General features: G+C 50.1%; 1 protein-coding gene across 3 annotated transcripts in view; it reads right to left on the reverse strand.

Moving 5' to 3' along the window:
- Positions 1–25754, reverse strand: part of NRDE2 (NRDE-2, necessary for RNA interference, domain containing) — a 58175-nt gene that overhangs the window by 9133 nt on the left and 23288 nt on the right. For 2 of the 3 annotated variants that reach the window (XM_044231347.1, XM_044231349.1), the window contains 10 exons: positions 20352–20802; positions 19190–19595; positions 18315–18448; positions 15150–15270; positions 11441–11616; positions 8587–8973; positions 6939–7837; positions 5790–5928; positions 1084–1155; positions 219–605 (listed from right to left, as the gene is read on the reverse strand). In XM_044231347.1, the coding sequence (XP_044087282.1) occupies positions 480–605; positions 1084–1155; positions 5790–5928; positions 6939–7837; positions 8587–8973; positions 11441–11616; positions 15150–15270; positions 18315–18448; positions 19190–19595; positions 20352–20802 (2911 nt within the window). In that variant the 3' untranslated portion in view covers positions 219–479. Of the gene's footprint in view, positions 1–218; positions 606–1083; positions 1156–5789; positions 5929–6938; positions 7838–8586; positions 8974–11440; positions 11617–15149; positions 15271–18314; positions 18449–19189; positions 19596–20351; positions 20803–25754 lie in introns of those variants that run through there. The other variant, XR_006381732.1, reaches the window with a different exon arrangement.

Genomic DNA, 25754 nt, shown 5'->3' on the forward strand with positions numbered 1-25754 from the left:
ATGACTCCACTGACTGGCCTGAAGAGAAGGGCAAAATCTGCTCTCCTGCTAACCAGCCTGGGGAATAGGTTCTAGAGTCACCAGACCTTTCCTGTCATAACTGCAAGACCCAGAAACCCTGGCAGGACCCCCAAGAATGCCAACCAATGGGGCGCACACGCTCTGGGAGGGCTGGGCAGGGAGCAGAGGAAGAGCACAAACACGCCAACCACGAGAGGTTTCCTTATCACTAGGTGTGATTCTTATCTACATATTCACACATGTAATGTGTGAACAACAGCTTCTGTGTCATTTGCACATCCAAAAAAATGTGCAAGAGATAAGAAACCGATGACCCAGGTACAAAGTACTAAGAAAGCTAGACTTCAAAAGCAGAGCTCCCAGAACACACGCACCCAGGCGTCCCCAATCTTGTGCATCCCAGCTCCGGCAGGGCAGGCGACGAGGCCTGGAAGGCAGGGCCCATTCCCTCCTCGTCTCTAGTCCTCCAGCAGAAGCGCCAGCTCCTCCAGGGGCAGGCGCACCCGGAGCTCCTTCTCCGTCATCAGGTCCAGGACCTCCTGCATCTCTTCGGGAAAGTGCTCCACGGCATCCAGGTACAGCGCCTAGGGCAGGAGTCCCCACGCTAGCCAGCCTGCCCTCCCCGTTGCCGTCTGGACCTGGCAGTGCCTGGGTACCAGGTTCCAGAAGGACATGGAACTCACAAAGTTGGGGCTGGAAGTAAGTGGACCCGAGCGAGGCCTTCTTTCTCTAAAGTGGGGCTGGGTTTGGTGGACGGGACGGTCCCCACATGCCACCTGCAGGCTCGACAAGGCAGACTTGGGCCACGGGCCCCCACGCTGAGCACCTGGGCTGAACCCCACCAGACGATGGAAACCCCCTGCCTGCAGCCAGGCTCCCATGAAACACCAGCCCCGCCCCAGCACAGGGCGTTCACACGTGCCCCTCAGCTGAGCCTCCACTGGGGACATGTTCCCTATGATGTGGTCCAGGGTGTGCCCTGTCCCTAGGGATGCGGATGGGTGGGCCCCGAGGCTGGAAGGGCACTGGGCATGTGCAGGTCTCATGGTCTCTGGGACTTACCTTTGCCCAAGGACAATTCTGAAGTGCTTTGTAGAACACGCCTTTGCTCCTTTCTTTGTTTCCCAAGGAAACCTGAGGCAGAGCAGAGAATTAAAGGATTAACTGAGGCAGAGAGCCTAAGGCCACAGAAACCACCCTGTCCTGATCTGCATGGGGGCTCAGCGGTGGCCAGCCAGCCCATGGAGGGGGGCAGCTGGCACCATCACAGTGGCTGCTGGGTAGGGGTCCAGGTGCCACAGGGCACTCTCGGGGCCACTGCTGTGCGGTGTTTCCCCTGCACTGATGGACCCAGAGGAGACTGGGCCCTCTGACTTCTGACCAGTCTACCTCCTCCTCCACTGGGGACCACAGTGCCTTGTGTCAGAACGGTGCCTAGAGCGAGGCCGTGTGTGTGAGACGAGGCTGATGACTTTACACACACACAATGTCTGCCGTAACACTTGCCATTTTCTAAAACCTTAGAGGAATGAGACAACCAGCATCACCGAGTCAGCACCTAACTAATAAAAATAAACTCCTGGTCAGGAATTTCAGTCTGACAGCCTGCAAGCTCGCAGCATGTTCTCTTTCTAGGTGTAAAATCCTTAGTCCAGCCCCTAGACACACTGCTCCAATTTCCAGTGGGCATGGAAAGAACACACGTGTCCCTACCAATCCCCTTCCCTGGGCGTGTCCCGGTCCCAGGAAGGGATCTGGCGCTCAGTAGCTCCTCAAAGGCACCACAGCCCCGAAGGGTCATTCCACCGGCCGGCAGGCACCAGCCAGGCTCATGGAGCTCAAGTCTGGTTCCTGGGCTTTCTCCCCACCCACCTCCTCCAGGCTCCCATTCCTAAAGGGAGAGCCTTCTAGGTGTCGCTGGCTCTTCCTACCAGGTGGCTGGTGCATGGCCTCTGGCACAGGACTGACTCGCAGAACCTGGGGGACGCACCTCGAGACTGGCTCAGGCTCTCTGTCCGCCGGGGACAGCTGCCCTTCCTTTTCAGTTCCCTCGGGTTAACCCCCGCAGAAACAGACTAACTTGGACCATAGCCAGCACCTGGGACAACAGGACTCCGCCGCCCCCAGAGCCAGCCCCTGAGCCAGGGCTGAGCCTTTCCTCCCCTCCAGGCCTCCCGAAACTGGACTTCTCTGAATTCACCCGCAAGGAACCAGTACCAGCTGGCCTGCCTTCACACGCCAGAATACTTCAATATCCTCTCATAAACTTAGGACACTGTTTTCTTGTTCTTGAAAGAAGGAAAAATTGCACGACTGTCCATTCTTAGGCACTGTATCTGTGGGGCTCACTGATAACCCCGGAACCCAGCAAATTCAGCTACATCGGTTAGCGGGACTCGAATGCAAACCACTCCCAGATTCCCTCCATCAGCCACTGGAGAAGGCCTAGGCTCTTAGGTTCGGGAGGGTTCGAAGACAGGCGACAGCTCGGTGGTGACCCCTGGTTGTCTCCACGCAGGATCTCCTATTCTAAGACCCAGCCTGGTAGCCATCCGCTCCCTCTCACGAGCGCAGAGGCTCCCCGGGAACACAAGCTGCCCTGGCTGTCTGCGTCCTGCCTCGTGCTCTACATTTCCTCGTCTTGACAAACCGTGACTTCTCGTAGATCCCTAAGCCTAGGCTGAAACAAGCGCGATGGGTGACCCCCAGCACGAGGACAGGAATCGAACACAGAACTGAAGGGGCCCCTCTCCACGTGAGCACGACTGGTCTGCAAAGGGAAGCGGGAGCCCGAGTTGCATGCGGAGGCCGCTCTGGTCAGGAGGGGGCCCCACACCCCCCACCCCAGGAAAGGCTCGGCCAACATGACCCTGGTGAGCAGAGGACGCAAGTCCTTGCAAAGGTCTGGCACTGTGGGCCTGCCACCCAGACCCGAGCCCAGAGAGCAACACAGTCGTGGCGGGACGGGGGGGAGGGGGGGGCGGCACTGCCCCTACACGACCAAATGTGAGAGTGCCCCGTTCAGAGACGCGGCTGGCACCCAGTGACTGCCTGTCTGGGCCCCTGGGTCCCCTCTCTCCTGGTGCCGGCCGCTACCACCCGGCAGAGGTAGCATCAGTGGCAAAGGGAAAATAAGGCCTGGAAGGGCTTTGGTATGATTTGATTCTCTTTTCTATCTGACTGTAGACCCACCTGAGCAAGCGGCTTTAGTGAATACAATTTTTTTAAAGTAATTTGACCCGGGGTCTCTGGGTGGCTCAGTGGGTTAAGCCTCTCTCTGCCTTCGGCTCAGGTCATGATTCTCGGGTCCTGGGATCGAGCCCCGCATCGGGCTCCCTGCTCAGCAGGAAGCCTGCTTCTCCCTCTCCCACTCCAGCTGCTTGTGTTCCCTCTCTCGCTGTGTCTTTGTCAAATAAATAAAACACTTTACAAAATAATTTGACCCAACTGATAACCCAACCCAAACAAAAAGCCATGTTTCCACAATAGCCTGAATGTTCTGGGGAGGGGAGGAGAGCACAGTCCCGTGGAAGCTTACGACCCCCGCCCCACAACCAGCACGGTGAACTGAAGACGACTCTTCGCCCTCCCAGCGGCTCTTCTGAGTGCTGGCCTTTCCATACAGGCTGACCCGCCGGCTGTCAATCCCTTCCTTCTCCCATGTCCTCCACGGCCAATGAGCAGCTCAATCCCGTCCATCACTTTTGCAGGAGAAAAAGCAAATGTGGAAAAAGGCTCAAGTGTGTGTAGATCTGCATGTGTGTGCGCGCACACACACACACAGACACAAAGAAAGCACCAGCTCTCCTCCGTGGAGCCGGCTCCCTTTGGATCTCTCCTCACTTGCATTCTGGCCCTAACAGGAGCTTTTCACAGAGTCATCAAGGCCTTGATGGCCAACCCAGATGCTTCAGGAGCTGCGAGAGGAAGTCCTGCTCAAACTTGTCCTCGCTCCAATGCTCACCTTTCCAGAAAGACAGAAATTCCTTAAGGGCCCCAATCTTTTCTCCCAAGTCAGGGAGAATTTTTCTAAGATCCAACCAAATCTGGCTCTTGGAAGGTTCTTTGTAAAAATACCGCAAGTCCATCTTTGCCCCACCTGTCTCTACCGACAACCACAGGGGGAGTTAAACAGGAAAGTCTGCAAGCCCTCCCTTTTCACATTTCAAGGTCTTGCGCTTGCTAGAAAGACTCACACGATACCAGCACTGGGAATTTCAGGGAGCACCTGCTCCTTCGGCTGGGTGGCCCTGGCACAGGAGCGGCGGTAATGCAGCAGGAGGCCGGTTCTCCTGACCGCTCTCCACCAAGCTGCCCTCCCCCTACACCGATGAACAGGCAGTAACCACGGTGTGCAGTGACCACAGCAGCATCTGGACTTCCGAAGGTTTCCGTTTCACACACGGATGCCAAAACCTAAAACCTGAGTCTTTGGGTCTGATGAATAAATGTTAGGGGAAAAAAACCACACACACAAACTTCCGGGGTGCTTGAGTAGCTAAGTCAGTTAAGCATCTGCCTTCAGTTCGGGTCGTGATCCCAGGGTACTGGGATCGAGCCCCCCATCAGGCTCTGCTCAGCTGGGAGCCTGCTTCTCTGTCTCCCTCTGCCTGCCGCTCCCCCTGCTTGCTCTCTGACAAATAAATAAATAAAATCTTACATATTAAAAAAAACAAAAACCACACAGACTTTTGGGTTAGTTCAACTCGATACCGACTTCGGCCAGCAAGGTGTGCCTCCTCGTCCTCAGCGTGCCAGTAAGCCGCTGTCCTGACATCCTGTGTCCTCCTTGCCGCTCAGAGGAAGCCCACCAAGCTGAAGTCTAAAGTCTAAGATGGGAAAGGCCCAAGTGCTCCTAACCCATAGCTTACTTTCTCCACATCCCTTCATACCCAACTCTGTCATGTTTCTGTTGGAAAAGTTCAAATACTTTGACTGCCTTGAGAATTTATCCAGTGGAAATAAGCAGAGAGACAAGGAAGGTCACTCCTGGCTTCTGAAAAGTACAGCATTCATCAGCGATCCCTTGGATGGGATTCAGTAGCCTTTAGCTGAAACACTCGAGTGGCCTAGGAGACTACATTTCCAAAAAACCATGCAACTTGGCAGATAAATTCCAGGAAGTGAGGCCCATCCCAACGCCACGTACTTAACGAAAGGCAAAGTCAACCCACAGACTCCACAAGGCCCAGGAAGCGCCTTCCAGCCTCCACACGCAGAGTAACACGATCAAGCGGCATCTCTGTGTCTTCAGTCACCAACTACATGGTATTTTTGAGTGAAAACAAAGCTCCTCTGTCAAGAGGAGAGAAAGACTTTATGTCAAATGTCAAATTTACATTCTAGGTTGAATCTTACTTTAACGACAGAGCAGAATCAGAACCTGGGAATTCTTATGAACAGATGAGAAGAATGAAGGTCTCTTTCTAATGAAAGCTCTTAGGCCACTTCTAAGTTGTTACTTGAGGAAGTCAACCCTGAGAGAGCCACACGAGGTTCCGCTACAAACCGCCCAGCGATGATTCCCATCACTCTGCCAAAGCCCCCAGGAGCGATGCAGCCTGCATCCCCCTCCCATGTCCAGAGTGACCTGACATGACTCCACCAGGGTCCTCGGAAGGGTTCATCGAGGCTGACAAGGTGTGGGGGAAAAGTAGGCCCCTGCCAGCTTTCCTGGCCGGTGGTCACTGGACACCTGCACGTTCTCCCCTAGACGGAGGAAGCAACAGAACTCTACAGAAAAACAAAAACGCTAAACATTTTCTTACCAAAAAGTTCAAATACATTCTCCACAGCAAAGGGCACAGGCGGCCATGGTCACTCTGCAACGTGCTTTCAAACAGGGCTCGGATCCGATGAGCCAAGCCGGTCTCGGGAATCGTGGCATGGACCTCTCTGCCATCCACCCTGCAAGACAAGGCTCACGTGACTCCAAGACCAGTTTTCGTGCCCCCACCACTGGCGCTGGCGGAAGAGGAGCATTAGTGACTGCCAATGTCCGCTCCGGCAGGATCAGTGTGTTAGGTACAGTGCCATCCCCCAGTCTGGGGGTCCTGGGGGCGCAGGCTGCAGACATGATGGGGCCCCTCCAAGGCCAGAGGAAGGCAGTGCCCAGGCTTCTGTGCTCTCTACGCCAGAGTCCACCTAGAACTCCCACACGACTCCCTGCATCTTGCTACCTGATGGGAGGGAAGTCCTTTCGACTCGGGGGACATAGAGTGAATAAAATCCCAATGGAAGAAATAAAAAAACAAAGCGACACACTCTTCAGAGGAAACACTGAGTCATCAGCTGATAAGAGGTCAGAGCGAAGCCACCGTGATAGTCACTTAACCTTCAGACACACACTCACCAGATCAAGAGACGACACGGAGAACGCGATGCCGTCATGGCCAGTGATAACAACAGAGGCCAGTAACTCTCTCACACTCCCTCTTGCTCGGCCCCTCCCTGCCTGGCCCCTCTGAGCAGTCCTCGGGGGAAGCTACCGTTCACCTTACGGAAGGGGAACCTATTCGAGGGGACGGGACGTGCCCAAGGCCACACAGCTGGGATGTGGAAGAGCTGGGATCTGAATCCACAGTCCGACTCCGGAGCCCCTGCTCTTGCCCATCGTGGTATCCCCACCGCTGCTCAGACAGCAGATGCCTGACCGGCCCCCCACACGCCATCAGCAACGTTCAGGAGCCCAAAATGCACGGTCCGGGAAGACAGCCATGAGAGCCCCTAACAAAGCCACCGCAGTCCTCTTCCAACAGGTCATCCTACGTCACCGGGACACCCACAGCAGTGCTCTGGGCGCTGGCCCATATTTGCTTCTGGATCCCAGAGGCCTCACAGGGCAGCGGGGTCACAGCAAACACACCACAGAGGTCTGTGGACAAGACGGACAAGACGGACAAGACGTCCGAACCTACCTCTGAACGGTCTCCACCAGCCTCTTCCTCATTTTCTCAGCTTCAATCGCGAACAACCAAGGCTCCAAGGCTTTGGCGGACCTGGTAATAGCATCGAAGAACCTTCTGGTCTTACTGGCTGCATGGGACTTGCTCTGAACCTGTATGTAGGCCCTCCAGAGAAGCTGGCTGTCTGGGTACAGCTGTATCGCCTCCGAGAGCGCCTGGCGCAGGGGAGCCAGGGGGTAAACGTGGACCCTGGTGTGGAACCGGAGCAAGCCCGTGTGCAGCAGCGTGACAGCCTCGAGTGCGCCGCCCGGGCACACCGAGCCCCGCAGCCCCGCACACACCTGCTCATAGAGCCGCACGGCCGCCTCGATGCCTACAGTCACATACTGGAAGAGCAGGAAGCACTTGGCCAGGCTCGCGAGGCGGCGAGCGGGGCCGGCGGGAGCTGGAGCGGAGCCACAGCTCTGCCCCAGGCAGTCCTGCAGCGCGTGCTCGTAAGCCTTCCGGGCTTTCAGGACATGAACGGCCGAGACCGGCCCCGAGTAGGGCCCATAGGGCCCATTCTCCGTCAGTCTGGTCAGTACGTGCACGGCCCGGGCCGCGGTGGCCCCCCTCAGGTCGGCCGTGAGCTCCAGCTCCAGCTCCAGCTCCAGCTGCGCGTAGAGGAGGCCGAGCTCCCAGAGCTCGGACCCCGTCGGTTCCCCGCCGCCCGCCAGGCTGAGCGCCGTGTCGAACACCTTCCTGGCGTCCTCCGTGTTGCCGAGCAACCACTCCAGATGTGCATACTGCTTCCAGAGGCAGAAATCGTTGCGGTTTTCTGGCTCCTTGAGGAGGTTTTTGGCGAGTTTTTTGCAGTTCTTTCCTTGTGACTTTAACCTCTTCTTGTTTTTAGTGTGCAGACACCAAATGACCTGGAAGTAAAAAGAAAAGGACTCCTGTGTGCTCTGTGATTTTCAAGCAACCCCTTTGTCCTGTCCGCTTCAGAAAGCCACACGGACGTCTACACTTCCTTCCTGCATCACAGGGTAGCCAATCATGTGGGATCCCTGAGCTGGACAACAAATCAGGATGGAACCAAGGCTACTGGCGCCCCCAAACGACAGCATCCAGGCTTCCACTGGAAACCTCGGTAAACGAGGCTCGTCTGGTCCAAGTATCTTTCTCCAGTGACAGGAGGCCACCAAATTTTCTTACACACTATTTTTCAGAACATGTTCCCGTGTATGCAATCCGTGTAGTTTATTTAAGCACCAGAGCTCTGGACGTTAAGATTCAATACTAACCAGTGGCCAGCAGAGGGCAGAAGAGTCCATCCTAGAAAAACACCTAACAGATAGCGGTGAAGAGTGAGGTAAGTAAGTAGCTTGTTTTATCTTTTAATAAACCCGGAAACCCCCAACCCCCGCCTAAGCTTGAGTCTTCACAGTAACTGCTCGTATAATCCCAGACATCTGGCAGAAGAGTGAACACAACAAACAGCTCCAGTCACTGGCGAGCAGCATACACAGGGCCCTTCCCACACCCCTCAGCAGGGGCAGCCACATACTGGAGCCTGGGGGCTCTGTGAACAAGAAGGGGCCAAAGCCCAGTGCTGAGGAACACCAAGAGCCCCGAGATCGTGTCTGAAGCCCCCGCACGGAGCAGGGGAGGCCGGAGTTACCTTCGCCATCTCGTACCGTAGCCAGGAGAAGCAGAGCTGGGACCTCTCCTGGCCTGAAAACAGAGGCATCACAAGGTGAAAGACATTGCGGATGAATTCCTCGCCCTCTCGACTGTGACCTCGGGTCCAGCGACGGCAGCCCAGGGGGTCTGAGCGGCCAACACAGCTGATGCCATTGAAGGAGAGGTTGAGGAAAGTCAATGGCTTTTCATCATGAAGCCCGTTATCGAAGATGCTATTCTCATCCATGGCCAAGTAGACACAGGAGGCCGGGGTGCTGAAGCCACAAGGCACACCCAGGAACTGCAGAAAGGCTGTGACCAGCTGGAACTGAAGATCCGGTCTGGAGAGCTGGATCAGAGACTGTGCGATGTCATCGAACAGCACCTGTAACAGAGAGGCGGTTGAGGCAGCCCGCTCGGGGGCGCAGTTCGTTCACTGCAACAGACCAGAGACGAGGCTTCGCAACTTTTCCTGGGGCCCTTTCATGTGGGTGTGCTGATGATTCAACATTATTCTTATTAAACTTTAAACAGACAAGAGCTAGGTTTCCTGCGAGATGCAAAAAAGCTAGAGGCCTCATCAGGCACCGGAGAGATGGAGGGGAGCTGGCGGGGGGCTGGTGGCATTGTCACGCTGCCCAGGCACCATCAGGAGGAGGCAGTACCATGAATGGGCTTAAGCCAAAACCTTCCAAAGGAGCCTAACGAACTCATAGAAAATCTAGGATCGTACTCACTCCTGAAAGCACACATAACTGCTTTTGTAGTTACTCTGATAAATTACAATCACTAAAACTGTTTATTAAGATAGAAAATAAGGGGACGCCTGGGTGGCTCAGTTCATTAAGCAGCTGCCTTCGGCTCCGGTCATGATCCCAGCGTCCTGGGATCGAGTCCCACATCGGGCTCCCTGCTCAGTGGGGAGCCTGCTTCTCCCTCTGCCTCTGCCTGCCACTCTGTCTGCCTGTGCTCACTCTCTCTGACAAATAAATAAATAAAATCTTAAAAAAAAAAAAAAAAAGATAGAAAATAAGAATTTTATTATTTGGGGGCACCTGGGTGGCAGAGTGGGTTGAGAATCAGACCCTTGGTTTAGGCTCAGGTCCGATCTCAGGGTTGTGAGATCGAGCCCTGCGTCAAGCTCTGCGCTCAGCACAAAGTCTGCTTGAGATCCTCTCTCCCTCTCCCCCTCTATCCCTGCCCCCTTCTCTAAAAATAAGAAATCTTAAAAAAAAAAAAAAAAAAAAAAAAAAAAAAAGAATTCTATTTGGTGGCTTCTTCATACAAAATTGCCTTCAGAAATGAAAAATATGCTAAAAGATAGATAAACAGCAGTAAGGCAGGAAGAAAACTCCAGCAGCCATGGGCCGTGGCAAGCGCAATTCAAGGCCAAACGCTAACTGGACCCGTCCGCGGCTGATTAGATGCCGACACTTTAAAGTGTGAGGCCGCGGAGGCTGGCCTCTGTCTCAGGGCACAGCTGACCTGCTTGGTCTCCAAGGCTCCCAGCAGAGAGGAAGCCAAAGCATGAGCACAGAAAAATTGGACTTCCTGGGGTCGGCCTCCTCAGAACTGTCAATTCATCGAAAAGCTTCTCTCCTCCACACTGATTAGAAAAAAAGCTAAGGGACAAGGAACTGCTCAGAGTGGAAGTTTGTTCCAGAAACGAGCTTCCAGACAACCACTGGCACTCTAAGCCTCAGACTAACTTCTGGCCAGGTGACCCTGAACGCTAGAAAACCATCGACCACCGCACGCCCTGCTCTTCCTGATGCACGGCGCCAGCCAGGAAAGGGACACCCTGTGCACACTCGCCGCAGGCCACGCATGCAGCATCGCAGAGCTGAGCGGCAGCTTCCCGGGCATCGGCCCCTCCTTCCCACCCAGAGCTCCCCAGTTCCCTGGGTCCCAACCATATCTGCCACTCCTCAAACATTCCGGACACTCGTGCTGGTCGCTGTGCCTGGAGCAGAAGAGCTGGCATCAAATAGTCATTCGACATCTGGGAATGTCAACTGAGCAGTCAGCACAGGAAAGGCACGGTCCGTGCACCAGTGGTCCCGCAGGGAGGGAAACGGGCAAAAACCCCCACCCTGGCAGCACGTAAATCTCAAGGAGGGTCGCAGACAACAGACCAGGCCAGAGCTCGTGAGCCTCACGACCGCAAACACCTGCTGGTCTGTGCCTAGAGCGTGTCGCATGGCAAGCAGTACCGCCAGGCCTTAGGAAACTGGATCCTTTTCAGGCTCCGAGTAAAAGCTCTTCCTTTATTTCAACATAAAACTTTCAGAGCTGCCAGCTACCAGTGCAGCACGGGCCACGTCGTTCCACAGCAGTAAACGAGACAACGTAAGTGCCTGGTGCACCACAGCGGCCCCAGGAACGGGAGCTGCTTCCCCAGCAGCACCAGCCGTGTAGCGACTGTCCCAGCTCAGCCTCTATATCCAGGTCCCCTTGTCCTCCCAAGTCAAACCTATCCGCCTCCTCTCTGAGGATACAAGAGTGCGATGGGGAACGTGGACAGAGCTACATAACCACGTCTTGAAAACCCTGAGTCCTCAGGTTTCCATGTGAAAAACTAGCCGGCTAACTGGAAGACCGTCTCCGGAGAGGCCTTCCCTCCTACTTGGGAAGAGGAACTATCCGGTCAGGTTCCTCCACGCTCCCACATCACCAGTGGGCAGTGAGGTTTCCAGAAACAGGAACAAGAGGTCAGGAGCAAGCTCACCTCTCCCAAGCCAAGCTAGTGCTCCAAGCACCCGGCAAGCTTCCTGCAGGCAAGCAAAGCCCTTGGGAATGGGCAGAAAGGAAGGACCCGGCAGCTGGCCTCCCACCCGGGATGGGACACTCGCCTGTCTCTCTGGGTCCTCACAGTCTTCCTCGGTTTGCTTCCTGGTCTTATCAGGGCGCCACGGCCGCCAGTGCCTCTGATCTCGGGACCGCTCAGCGGCAAGCCAGATCTGCCACCTGGGCAGACTCTTATCTCGTATTTCCTGGTCCTCGTCTTCTGGCTCATCATCGTCATCATCTAGATGAGAACAAAACTTTTAGCTTACCTCACCAGCAAATAAAACCACCACTCACATTCCACCGGTCTGTGATGCCACCTCCTGTGGTGGGTCTCTGGAGTGCCAAGATGAGTAAGACCCAGGCCCAGCCTTCTGGAACATTCAGGGACTCAGAGGCACTGAGGGACTCTCCTATCACCAGACAGGTTCCCAAAAAACCCTGGCAGTTAGCCAATGGAATCAGATGATCTGTAATGTTATCACAGCAATTAAAATGGGAACACACCTATTCTAGAACAACACTACCGGAACTTTCTATGATGATGACTTATTATATACCTTATGTGTCTACTATGGTAGCAACCAACACATGTGACTTAGTGGGTACCTGAAATGTAGCTGGCAGCACAACTCAATTTTTTACTTTATTTCATCTTAATTTAATTAAAACGGCCACATATGGCTAATGCCTAATGTACTGGACAACACCGTTCCAGAAAGCTACACGACACTTAGTAACAGCACTGGTTTAGATTTCCTAAAGCCATCGGGATTTTCAGCCAGTGGCCTTATGATCACAACTTGTGTTCACTTCTCCAAAAAAGTCAATTCAAGATACCCTGTACTTTCACTTTGTTTCCTAACTCTGAACATGGAAAACGGGAGAGGAGAAAAGTCTTCAGTCTTCTATAAAGTTTAATATTTAAAAATAAATAGGGTATAGAAAACGGTATGGCTACCCCAGAAAACAAGTGGGCAGTTTCTTATATAATTAAACATGCATTTACTACAAGACCGGCAACTGCACTCTTGGATGCTGATCTCAGAAAAATGAAAACCTACGTACACACAAACACCTGAACACTAATACCCACAGCAGCGTTATTCATAACAGCCAATCTCTGGAAACACTCCCAGCGTCCCGCAATAGATTAACAAGGAAATTTGACATCTACACCATGGACCACTACTCACAGTAAATCACCCTGAAAAACTACAGATGCGTGCAGCAATTTGGACGGATCTCGGGGGTGATGTTAAGTGGAAAAAAGCCAATCGTAGTATATTACACAGAAAACCTATGTTGGTAAGAATATGGAGAAACTGGAACCCTTGTGCACCGATGGTGGGAATGCAAAATAGCGCAGTCCTGTGAATAGTCTGGCAGCTCCTTAATGGTTTTCTTTTTTTTTAAAGATTTTATTTAAAAAAATTATTTATTTGTCAGAGAGAGAAAGCATGAGCAGGGGAGAGGCAGAGGAAGAGGGAGAAGCAGGGGGAGCAGCAGGCAGAGCAGTGAGAGGAGAAGCAGGCTCCCCGCTGACCAGGGGGCCCGACTCAGGGCTCGATCTCAGGACTTCTGAGATCCTTCTGAGAGGCCTTCTCCCTCCCCACAATCCCCAACCCCACCGATTGTGCATGCACATGCACTCTCTCTCAAGTGAATAAAATCTTTTAAAAAATAAATAAATAACAAAAACTCCACAGAATTTAAATGTGTGAAGTATATATTAACTTTCTAAATCCAATATTCTATCTAAACGCTCTTTTGAATTCTCAAAGAAAACTAAAATTTAACCATTTATCACCTTTTTCTGAAGACGTACATGCAAGGTAATCCTTTAATCACACTGATAAAAACTCTCACCCTAAGAGAAATTATCCTGTGAGTCACATATCTAGCTTAGATATCTGTATTTATTACATTAGAAATTCCAAAGATTATATGATTTTGGAAAGACACATATAAATATATAACAATATAGACCAAGAGAAAATGAGTGTGAGAGAGAGGAAGTAGTGATACATGAAAAAATGCCTCAGAATCAATGATAAATACCAGCTACTCTCTAAATGCCAACCTCATCAAGATGGGACAAAGAAAACTAAAAAATAAAGGAAAAACAAAGAATAGTTATCAACTAGTTTTCCGGAAACAGTGTTCCCGGGACACTGCTGTGAGAATTCGACTTCAGTCTCATAGAAATGCAGAATATGATGAACCTTAGAACACAAATTCTGTGCATTCTAGGAGACATGCTCATTAAAACAACAACAACAAAAAAAAACCCAAAAAACAAAAACCTAAAAACAGAACCACCCTGAGCTGGTACAAAAAAGTCACTACTAACAAGACTTCTCGGGGAGTTTGGGTGGCTCAGTTGGTTGAGTGTCTGACCCTTGATTTCAGCTCGGATTGTGACCTTGGGGTTGTGGAACGGAGCCTGGTGTCCAGCTCCACGCTTGGCATGGAGTGTGCCTGAGAGTCTCTCCCTCTGGCCCTCCCTCCTCCCCTCCTCCCACCACCTACTTTCTCTCTTAAAGAAAAAAGACTTCTATTTTTGGGTCCTTCATGTGGTCTTGCAGACTTTAGCAGGAGCTAAAAGGGTAATATCTACTTCCACTTTGCCTTGCAACTTATTTTTCCTCACATATGAAATCACTGGTTAGCCTGAGAGGGATGCCGGTTCTTTCTGGGAGGGAACACTCCAGGAAAGTAGCCGAGCTAAGGGAGGACTGACCGTCCCTGCTAGTGCCACACAGAGAAAAACAACTGCCAACACCCAAAGGGCCAGAGATGCCACCTGGCCTAGAACCAGGGCTAGTACCAAGTTTTCATTCCTTGAAGAAACCAAGGCCCAGGAAGGTGACATCTGTGAGAAGAAGCCAGACAGGCCTAGGCCTCACTTTCCCTCTCACTTTCAACAAAACCAGGGGGAGAAGCAATTCCTGAAGAGCCGGGCGTGGTGCTGACCAAGATGGCAGCCGTACCCACGTGGCTATGGAGCGCTTGAAAGCAGCTAGTCTGAACGAAACATGCCGTAAAGTGTAAAATACGCTCCAGATTTTTCATATTTAAAAAAAAAAAAAGAAAAAAAAGAAAAATATCTCATTTTTTTTTAACAGTCACACATTGAAATATTAAGGTTTTAACATACTGGGTCAAACAAAATATATCCTCAATATTAATTTCACCATTTTACTTTTTTAATGTGGCGACTAGAAAATGTGAAGTTACTTTGGTGGCTTGAATTATGTTTCTACTGGACAGCACTGTCTTAGGATGTAAATCCAGAAAGAGTTTGGGGTCATTTTGGATGACAGTCACATAAATGCTAGTTAACAATTATTTTATAGTATTCCTAAGTAGGGAAGGGTGCTTCAAAGGACCTGACGGTCTGTCCACTGCCAAGAAAGCAGAAAGACTGTCCTTAGGACACACTAAATGGGGATGGGGGTGAGGGGGATTCGTAACAAGATTACTTCTTGAGGAACAACTTTTTGAAAAGAAAAATGAAACTTCCTTCCTCTGGAAGGAAACTCAAACCCTCCACAGGTTGGGGGCGTTGCCTAAAGGCCATAAGGATGACAGACGGTCTATATTCTCCCAACGCTTCCACTTAGCATATTTTTGATATTTTGATGTTTCTACGACGTTCTTAAGGACTGACAGAAGAGCTTATACATATAAACAAATAATCAGGAAGACATGAAAACACATTCCAGAAGACAAAGGCAGAGGCGTGCGCATCCAAGCCGAGAGGGGCCTCACCTGGACTGATGACCACCCAGCCGCCTCGCTCCTGCTGCTGCATCCACGCTCTCCAGCCGCGGGCGCCCTTCTCCCCAGCCCGGGGCTCCCCGCTGTCCCAGAAGGGCTCAAAGAACTCCACCTGTTTGGGTTTAAAATACGGAGGTGAGCCCAGCTTGGACAAAACCACTGCACCAGGGCACCTGGATGGCTCAGTGGGTTAAGCCGCTGCCTTCGGCTCAGGTCATGATCTTGAGGTCCAGGGATCGAGTCCCGCATCGGGCTCTCTGCTCAGCAGGGAGCCTGCTTCTTCCTCTCTCTCTCTCTCTGCCTGCCTCTCTGCCTACTTGTGATCTCTCTCTGTCAAATAAATAAATAAAATCTTTAAAAAAAAAAAAAAAACCCGCTGCACCACTGAGCCGAGTGTGTTCTCATCAGCACAAGAGGGGCTCGTGGCTGAAACCTTGCTTGCCCTGTTTCCAGTAGATTTAGGATACACCCCAAAACAGAAAAAAAAAATGAGCTAGTATGGTAGGTGGCCTCCAAGACAGCCCCCTGTGACCCTACCCCTGAGTGTGGCTGGGCCTTGTGACCTGTAGCAATCAGACACAGCAGAGTAACGGGCCACCACTTCTGAGAGTCTGTTACAAAAAGACAGGCCACGGTCTACGAAAAGCTGGGTAGGAGAGGAATGGTTTCCCAGCTCTGACCCTGGGAGGCCAGTCTAACTGAGGACAGGAATACAGCCCGTTCCCCTAAAGCCACTGGACCCCTGAATACCTGAAATCATGATGCTTCCAAGACCTTCCAAGGAGAAGGGGATTCAAAGTTTCCACAGGACAGACCGGGGGCTGTTGAGGGCGTGACATCTCAACTCTGTGTTCCTAAAACCTGGCACAGTGCCCAATACCTAGTGGGGCCCAGCGCTGTGTGTGGCAGGCACCCAGTGAATAAAAAGGTCTGTGTGTTAAAGCCAGACCCGAGATCACACCTCTGCTCTCCTGCATTTGGGCATCAGGTCTGCTGTGTGCAGTGACCAATTCAGTGCAGGAATTCCCAACAAACCGGACTGTGAACCCAGCAATGAACAGGAAAGCAATCATGTAATCAACTGATAATAAGGACTTTATTTTTTTTTTAGCTGTTTAAATTCTTTTTTAAAAAATATATTTATTTTTTAAAAAAGCAGGGGAGCAGCAGGCAGGGGGAACAGAGGGAGAGGGAGAAGCTCCCTGCTGAGCAAGGAGCCTGACATGGGGCTCGATCCCAAGACCCTGAGATCATGACCTGAGCTGAAGGCAGGAACTTAAGCAAAAGAGCTACCCGGGCACCTCAACAATAAGGACTTTAAAAGTGAGCTAACCACTTGCTTAAGGAAAGCTTCTATAAGAAACATTTAGAAGAGGACGAGGCTTCCAGGGGCATGCTGTGGGCCAGGAGCCGCAGGACGGTCCAGCCTGAGCCTGGGGCAGTGCCACGCATGCCTGCAAGAGGGCTGTGTCCAGGACAACCCCGGAAGGGCAGGGCTGGGCAATGGGCCGGGCACAGGCCCCATACCAAGTGCCTGGCAGCCACCTCAGAAAGAGGAGCTAGAAAGACCACACTCCCTCTTCGCAGTCTTGCTCTTACAAGAGGGACAGAAGAAAGCATACTCCAGAAAAAGAAGGGTGGTTTTTTTTTTTTTTAAGTGTAAAAGTTACAATCAATTTACTTTCTCTGTAGAAACACAGTCCGGGGGGCACCTGCGTGGCTCAGTCGTTAAGTGTCTGCCTTTGGCTCAGGTCATGATCCCAAGGTCCTGGGATTGAGCCCCACGTTGGGCTCCCTGCTCTGCGGGGAACCTACTTCTCCCTCTGCCTCTGCCTGCAGATCCCCCTTCTCATGCTCTCTGTCAAATGTCAAAAAAAAAAAAAAAACACAGACCAGACTCTGCTTCTTTCATGCTATACTACTTTGTCTTTTAACAATATCTCTCGTTTTAAAGATACAGAATGTCCTCAAAGATAAAGTTTTATTTCAAAGCTGTCTGGTAAATGCTTTGGAACTACAGGTGCTGTCAGTATGAAAAGCCTTAAGAGCGCGCAGCAGGCTCTGCGGACACTTGAGGGGCGTGGCTCCCTGCTTCACAGTCCCGGGCTCCGCCCTCCCCGAGAGGAACTGTCAGCAAAGGGCTGGGATGAGGGCCATTCTGATCCTGACCCGGCAACCACACGCCCAGGGCCCCGGCGGTCCGCCAAGGTTCATTTCCACAGCATGGCATAGTCTTAAAACAGCACACCGTGTCTTAAAATAATTTTGTTAACTGGCTCATTATACGACTAATCAGGTATACTAATATTAACCAATATTCTTTAACCCAATTTCATCTAGGAAAAAAATAGATAAAAATAATGATGATAAAAATAGTCTTTAAGGGCAATTCAGGAACATTCCACAAGATGGAGATCTTAGCCTCCCGAGGCCTCTGTAAGTTCACTATAAATTCAGATATCCTATCCATCTTCCACCAGACCCCCTATGCGAAGTAGGAAATGGAGATTTCTTTCAAGGAAAAAGGGGCTTTCTTATATGGGTAGCTTTATGATGAGATTTTTTTATTGCTTCTACATCACAGATATGGGCACTGTTCATGTGTCATCTAAATGACAACACCTCTCCAGTAAGGATCAGCGTTGACAAAGTGTCAACACGCACTATGCACTATCGTTTGCAATTCCCGCAAAGATCTTACGTAGTGGAAATGCTAACTAGGAAAATGACCTAAGACCCCGCTTAGAATGCACAGGAGGAGGAGACAGTGAGACATCGTGCTCCAAGAGGCATGACCATGGTTTCTCTCCCTGACGGGGATAATTAGCACTGAAATGAGGCCCATAAGTAAGAAAAAAAAAAGGGGTGGGGGACATAGTTGAGTTTATAATGGGGGAAGTGGATCTTTCATCTCTCCAAGTTTCACTACCTTCGCTATGGAATTTTCCTTGGATCACCAGCATATTCCGAGCAACAGTTCTCAGCAGGGCTGATACAAAGGAGGATAGGATTTTTAAAATACTACCACCAGTTCCCATTATCCACTCTTTCCCCCTGGAAGAGAGAGAAGGAGAAAGAGAGGGGGAGGGAGGAAGAGAGGGGGAGAGGGTGGGGGAGTGAGGGAGCGGGAGAGGCCAGTCTCACAAGGACCCGCACCTGTCCTTTGGTAGGCAGGTCTTTCACGCTGTCAGGTTTGAAGAAGGTGAAGTCCACCATGGCCTGGAACAGAGCGACGGCCTTCTCCGAGTGGCCAGCCTGCCGCAGGAAGTGGCAGTGCTGAAGAAAGAGAGCTGAAAGCAGGGACAGCAAGGAGGGAGTCCTGGTTAACACCTTTCAAGGGAAAGAACACAACTTCTAAAAACGTGCATTTCAATACCGAGAACACCTTTTCTCCGAAATTAGTTATTGTGATCGTTTCAAAGCTGTAATAATACATGTCCTTGTTAAACGGACTCACCACAGAACTATAATCAAAGTACATTTATTCCAATTTTTATATGAAACCATTGGGGAATAAAAATATTAACAAAAACTATGTATGTTGCATAAAATTAAGGCAGGAAGTTGTTCTGGACAGTTATCAAATACTCAAAGCTCATTATTACAAGAAAAATTCTAGGAAGAAGGATGGTGTAGATTTCACCAGAAAGTAAAGATCTGTGCTCAACTGACTGCGAGGCCCCAGAAGGGGTGAGATGAGCAGACAGACATCTCAACAGGGAAGGCCACGGACAGCCACGACAGTCGAGACTTGACTACGTGTCCTTGGCTAAAAGCAGGAAAGCTGGACCTTCTAGACCACAGTTCCTCTACTAACCTGATGGGCTCTAATGCCCACTCCTCATCCCCACCAAGAAGGTGGAGAAGGGAAAATCTGTTCTAGTCCAAAGCAGTCCTAATACTTTCTGTTTAAATCCATTGTATCAATTCTGTCATCTCTAAAATAAACCAAAAACACATCTTCATGTTTGACTACAGCCAGAAGCCAGCATAAGTGCCCAACACCCATGGCTCTGGGGCTTGGCTCTTACCGAACACCGCCTCCTCGGTGCCAGGCAGCGCGGGGTGCGACAGGATGCTGCCGTCCAGCACCGCGGACAGCGTGCTCAAGCACTTGCCATAGAGACCGTGGATCTTGGTGACGGTGAAGGTGCTGAACTGGCTTTGGCAAAATAAAAGGTACTTCTGCCACAGGGCCGTCTTGTTGGGGTGCACGAATATCAGCTTCTGCCACTCCCTGAGCAGTGCGGAGGGCTCCCAGAACTCGGCACACAGCTCCAGCTTGGCCAGCTGCAGCTCCACGGAGCTCTGGTTGCTCTCGATGGCCCGCTCCAGGATGGCCAGCTTCCGGTCCAGCACCAGCTTCCGAGACCTCTTCCGCTTCTCCGGCTCTCCCTCCTCGAGGGCGTACAGGCCGGGGCTTTTCATGACCTCATCCTTGAGACAGAAACATCATTTTACTAATGGAAGTAGGGGAGCCTCAAAGTCCCACCAGAGCCACTGAGCTCCCCACAAGCCCCGCTCTATCACCTTGCAGACCAATCGTCCTTTGGACGTCCCCGGGGGCTAGCCTCGATTTTTTCTGAGCAGAAACTCTGCTCCTGGGGCACCTCAGTCACCTGCTACATTTGACGGTGTGTTTATCTCACCCAACTGCCCCGTCACGGGTGGAGGGGGCGGTCACGTAACAAGAGCGAGCATGCAGCTTCCCAAGAGCCAATTTCACCCGTGACACAGCCGAATGTGGGGCGAGACACAACCGTATACACGGTTCAAGGCAAATAAGTAGGACGAAGACAAAGCCGCGTGCTTCAGAAAGGGAGCCTAGAGCCCCGGCCGGGTCACTGGAGAAGCAGCGCGTGCACATCCTGCACCCCGCACCCTGGTGAACAAGGGCGCTTCTTCTCAGATCCTGTTTAAATTTCACCTTCTTTTAGCCGCCCTTTCTGCTCCCTTGAGGCAGGTCACCCCCACATGCCAGCCCCAAATTACACACGAAAGCACTTGCCCTTCACACATCAGGCTTCCTCGGGGGCTTGGAGCAAGCTCAGGGCAAGGGCTACAGTGTCATAATCGCCAAATGCCCAGGGCCAGGGCACCTCCCAGGGGCTCCAGAATGGCAGGAGAGCGCGCGGGTTTGCCCCGAACTAGCACAGTCATCCCGAGTAAGAGAAGCCGGATGGCGTTACTTACCTGAAAAGCAACAAAGGCCATCCACAGCTGCACGTCGCGAGGACTCTCACGCACTCTCCGGTTGAACTCCTCCACCTTGGCCTTGAGCAGTGCGCTCTCTCTATCCATCTCTGAGTCTGGCTGCTTTGATTCTTGCTCTGAAGGACCCTGTCCTTGTAACCACTGCGTGGTGGACTGATCGTAAATGCCCAGAGGGTTCAACCAGGTTGTAATGGGAGGAAGCGCATCATCTGGGCCCTTCACGGGGATAAAGGAGAGCGGCTCAGATGACGGAGGTTCGGTTTTGCTGCCAACGGCAACTCCGTCAATGTTCATCAATCCCACGCTCTTCTTCGTAAAATAGCGCTCAACATGCTTGTGCGAACGCTTCTTTTCTGTGGAAGCCCCCTCCCAGGATATACACTGCTTCTTAGGGTTAATGCCAAGGCAGGAGTCTCCTTTCCTCTTGTATCTTGTATTTGAAAAAGAAAGAAAGTTACTGAGGCAAGAGGTGCACTGCCATCGAGGCTCAGCTCAGCGGACCTGAGCTCTCGTGAGGCAACTTAACTGCACGTTTTCAAATTCACCTTACCTTCTGACAGTTTCTATTCAGAGAAATACGACAATCAGCAGTCAACTTTTTCTGTGTTCAACTTATTCCTCTAAATACTTCAATTCCTTATTAACATCACATGAATTTAAGATCAGGCCTATCTTCCAGATTCTAGTAATTTCTAGTAGTTTCTATTTTCCTAGAGTTTTGTCAAGTCTGTCCCATACATTACGACATGGATCATCACAATCATATTAACAGACAAGGTGGAAATCCTCATCCCCTCCTTTACACTATCCTTAAGGACACCAGAACCTTGGGTGACAGTGAGTCACCTGTCTCCTACACTGGTCCTTTTTCCTGTATAGTCCTGTGTTCCCACGTAAGAAGAAAACAGGAAGAGCTAAGATTGTATTTTTAAGCTGAAACAAAATAATTAAGATGACACTTGGCTGTCTTCTACTCGAGAGGAAGAGAGGCTGGGCTCTAAAAGGCCTGTATAGAGCGCACAGGTGCCCCCAGAATCACACCCATGACTACGGAATATGTGCACAAAGGGAAACCAAGCACTCTTCCGTGTGTTACACAAACCAACAATCAAAGAACAGCAAAGGATGTGAACGGAATTCACCAAAGATAACATGAAGGGCCAATCGGCGCATGCTTAACTGCTCAACATCATGAATCATGAGGAAATGCAAATTAAAACCACAAGGAGCTATGCCACAAACCCGCCAGAACCACTAAAATTAAACACCGACAATAATGACCACCAGCGAGTAATCTGCCGGGGAACCGGGTCTCTCCACATGCTCTTAGTGAGAATGGAAACTGGTACAGTCACTTTGGGGAAAGGTCTGGCAGTTTCCTGAAAAAACTAAACTTAGACTTACCCTGGGACCCAGCAATTCTATTTTAGGCATTCCCCCAGGAAAAAAGGAAACTGCATTTCTACACACAGATGTGTGCACAGACACTCTCAGCAGCCGTGTTCCTAACAGCTGAATGCTGCAAAGGGTCCGGGCGTTCATCAGAAGAACAGACGAACGGGCGGTGGTGTGGCCACAGGACAGAGCGCCACCAGCCGTGAAAAGCCACTACTGACAAATGCCCCAGTGGGGCTGGATGTCAAAAACATCACACTGAGCGAAAGAAGCCAGACCCAAAGCGTGCTATAGGACTCCAGTTACATGGAATTCTAGAAGAGACAGTATTGAGTATGGAAAAAATTAGAACGATAACTGTCCCTGGGGAGGGGTGTAGACTGAGTGGAAGAAAGCAGGAGGAAATTTGGGGGGGCACGGGGGTCACCGTGATGTTCATTAAGGGCTGGCTTACACAGGTGTATGCATGTGTCCAAACTCAGCAAATGAAGATCTGTGTTACACTGTATGTAAATTTTAAGTCCAAAGGAAAAAACTAAATGAAACTGAACTGCAGTTAATGACACACATGCTGAAATATTCAGGGAGCGGTACACTGAGGCTGGCACCAAACAGGCTGAATTGAAGGACAGATGGACAGACGGACATGTGACAAGGCAGGCACAGTGAACTATTCATGGTAGAATGTAGAGGGTGGGATTAGGAGCATTCACCGTAAAATTCTTTCAACTGACACTGTATTTTTTTAAAAATTTCCACAATATGCTGTCAGGGAAAAAAAAGGAGAGAGCAGTCGCCATCTTTTGTCATCTTCCAGAAAGTTCTGTGTCCACCTCCCCCTGGTCCAGGCCCAGCACCTCCTTTGCTTCCCCCACAGTCAACAGGGGCCTGAGAAGTTGCCCTCCCAGCTTTCACATGCACACAAACCCTTCCTCTCCAGCCTCTCCTCCAGGCCCTCCTAGGTTAACTCAAAACAACCGTCCCCAGTCCATTTAGAGTCAAAACAACTTTAACGAGAGGTGAGGAGATAAAATAGTGCTTCAGGAGCTCTAAACGCGTCCATCACTCTGTAAGGAGCAAACTCTTAAGTAGAACTAGTTCTCCCCGTAAGTACTATTTTATTTTTACTAAAAATCAACAGTATTTCAACATTCACATAATCTCTTTAAAAATGTTTACAGAGTTTTCTGACTTTAAAAGTGCATTTTGGGGGAGCCTGGGTGGCTCAGTGGGTTAAGCCTCTGCCTTCGGCTCGGATCATGATCCCCAGGTCCTAGGATCGAGTCCCACATCGGGCTCTCTGCTCAGCAGGGAGCCTGCTTCCCCCCTTTCTCTCTGCCTGCCTCTCTGCCTACTTGTGATCTATGTCAAATGAATAAATAAAATCTTTTTTTTTAAGTGCATTTTGTAAAACTGATTTTAATAGTTGCATTTTATAACAGATGAAAATGATAAAGGGAAAAAGAATCTTAGTGATCTGTATTATTAAACGCCTACTTTCAGATATGTGTTTGTATGTGTACATATACTTTTTAAAAATAGCTGATAACACAGCTTCGGACTTTCCTCCGTACTTTTGTGCATTTCCCTGAACCATTTGCTTTAGAAAATATCATTTTTATTGGCTTTGAATCGGTGGAGGGGTAAGACCTCATCTAGTTAACATCTCTCTGCTGTTGGACATCTGGGTTTTATCTAATTTATCATTTATCATAGAATCTTAACTGGGAACAACCTAGGCTGTAATTTAATGCAATATTCCCCCAAATGAAGGTTTAGGGGTTTTTTGGTTTTTTTGTTTTTTGTAAAATCCTTATCAAATAGTCAGCTGGACTTACATGGAACAATTCCAGAAGGAGGGAACCCCACTTTGGAGGTTCAGTGAATGATATCATACAGGTATTTAATTTAAATTAATTCAGCTATAGGAAATGGGAAGGGATGGGAAGAGAGGAAAGAAAAGAAAGAAAGAGGGACAGGGTATGGGAAAAGAATGTATTTAAATCGAGCACACACTTCTGCCCGGAATCCACTCGGCAGCTCTGAGCCCCAGAGTGAGCTGGGCAGTAATAAATTTGCCTCTCCTTAGGTGACTTTAATTCACATGCTCTCATGGTGGTCGTCTACCCAGGTCCAAATCCCAACCCCATCATTTACTAACCAGTTGACTCTGACCAAATTATTTAAAACAAAATCCCCCAAAACCTGTCTGTGCCTCAGTTTCCTCATCTGTGACATGGGGATAATAATATTACCCATATCACAGAACAGCAGGGATGATCAAAAAGTTTATATATTTCAAGTCCTTAGCCATACACTAAGCACTAGACAAGTTAAAGTTATTATTTCATAAAACTTGGCTCCTAAACATATGCCCACTATTTCATCTGGTATATAGCTAAACAACAGTCCACTCCATAAATGGAGAAAAAGAAGAGCTGAAGTTCACTGAGAGCTAGTATATTAGCCTTAAGGAATTTTCCAAAGGTAATTTGGAATCCCATGAACTCTAAGCCCTGCTCACCACAATACACAAACGCATACCACATCACTGCTGGTAGGCTCACACTACTGGAAAATTTGCTTTGATACTGAGTCAGATCTCACTTTCTAGAACTTCCACTCATTGATCCTGGTTCCGCCTTCCCGAGTTACACTGAACACTGCCAATCCACCTTCTAGAAGGTGGTCCAGCAAAGCTTTAAAGATATGGACCATATCACGGTCACAGGCCCAGGACTCACAAGGACTCATCTGGTCCTCACAGGACGGTGCCAGGTGAGTCCTCGCAAAGCTCCTGGTTTGTCAGTGCCCCGCGTGAAGTGTGAAAATTCTCGACCTGACAATACATGTCCCCTGTCCTCTGACCAACTCACAGTGCCACGGGACCAATACTGCCCTAGATCTGGACACTAACAGTGGTACAGTTATTAATCCGGGTAAGACTTAGCTCAGCTAAGCTTCAGAATCTACTGGGAAATCACACCAACACCCCATGCCCTTCCAGCAGCATCCTCACAATATACATTAGTAAACTTCCCTCGTTAGTCTCCTCCTAAGGCCTGGGCCTCTCATTTGCAGAGATTTAAGAGCTGGTCATTGTGAATATTTCTGCTTTTTCATCTATTAAGAAGTAATAACCCTTTATCTTTGCGAACTAATTTTTAATTCCTATAGATGATGTCTGATATCTGAGTGTGAGGCAGAGCAGGAGTTAATAAATGAGGAAAGAGAGGCTCAGACAGGATTAGAAACTCAAGTGGGATTACACTATGAGTCAGTGGCCAGGTGAGAATGAGAACCAGCGTTCTCCGTTTCCCAATCTAGAAAGCAGCCTACCACACAACCCAGCTCATCTTCACTTGTGGCCGGGAAAAGAACATTCGAGGTTAGAGGAACACAGATTCCCCAAGAAAGCTGCTTCCTGGCAGCATGATCCTGAGAGGCCACTGACCCTCTCTGAGGTTCCCTTTCCTCGTTCCTAAAATACGAGTGCGGCCCTCCTTGCACGGCAGCTGTGAGGATCACACAGGCCAACAAGCACAGGCTCACAGTCAGCGCTTGCTCGCCTCCCCTTTTCCTGGGTCCTACCACGTCTGTGGCCCCTCATCACCGGGCCATGGGGAACCGAACAAAACTTCAAGGAGTATCAGAATTATTCAAAAAATGTACGAAAACATTTTAATAGTCATTCACTCTCAGCCATAAGGTTTTAGGAGACAGCATGTAGATACCAATATCCACTGAAAAATCACAGATATAAACATATCATAAAGGAAATCTTAGTAGGAAATACCTATGTGGTGAGGCATAATGTCGTGACTAATGACAAAATTTGGAGGTGCAGCTATGTAATGCAAACCGAAATTTATTTAAAAAAGTAATTAGTCTATAAAGAATGATATTGGCCTCCTCTTGGCTTTACATTCCAATATTCTCTACCTTCAATTTTCATTACCTGTAAGCTGTCTGGGAAGAGAGATTGTG

The sequence above is a fragment of the Neovison vison genome, chromosome 13, assembly GCF_020171115.1.
Source record: "Neovison vison isolate M4711 chromosome 13, ASM_NN_V1, whole genome shotgun sequence".
NCBI lineage: Eukaryota > Metazoa > Chordata > Mammalia > Carnivora > Mustelidae > Neogale > Neogale vison.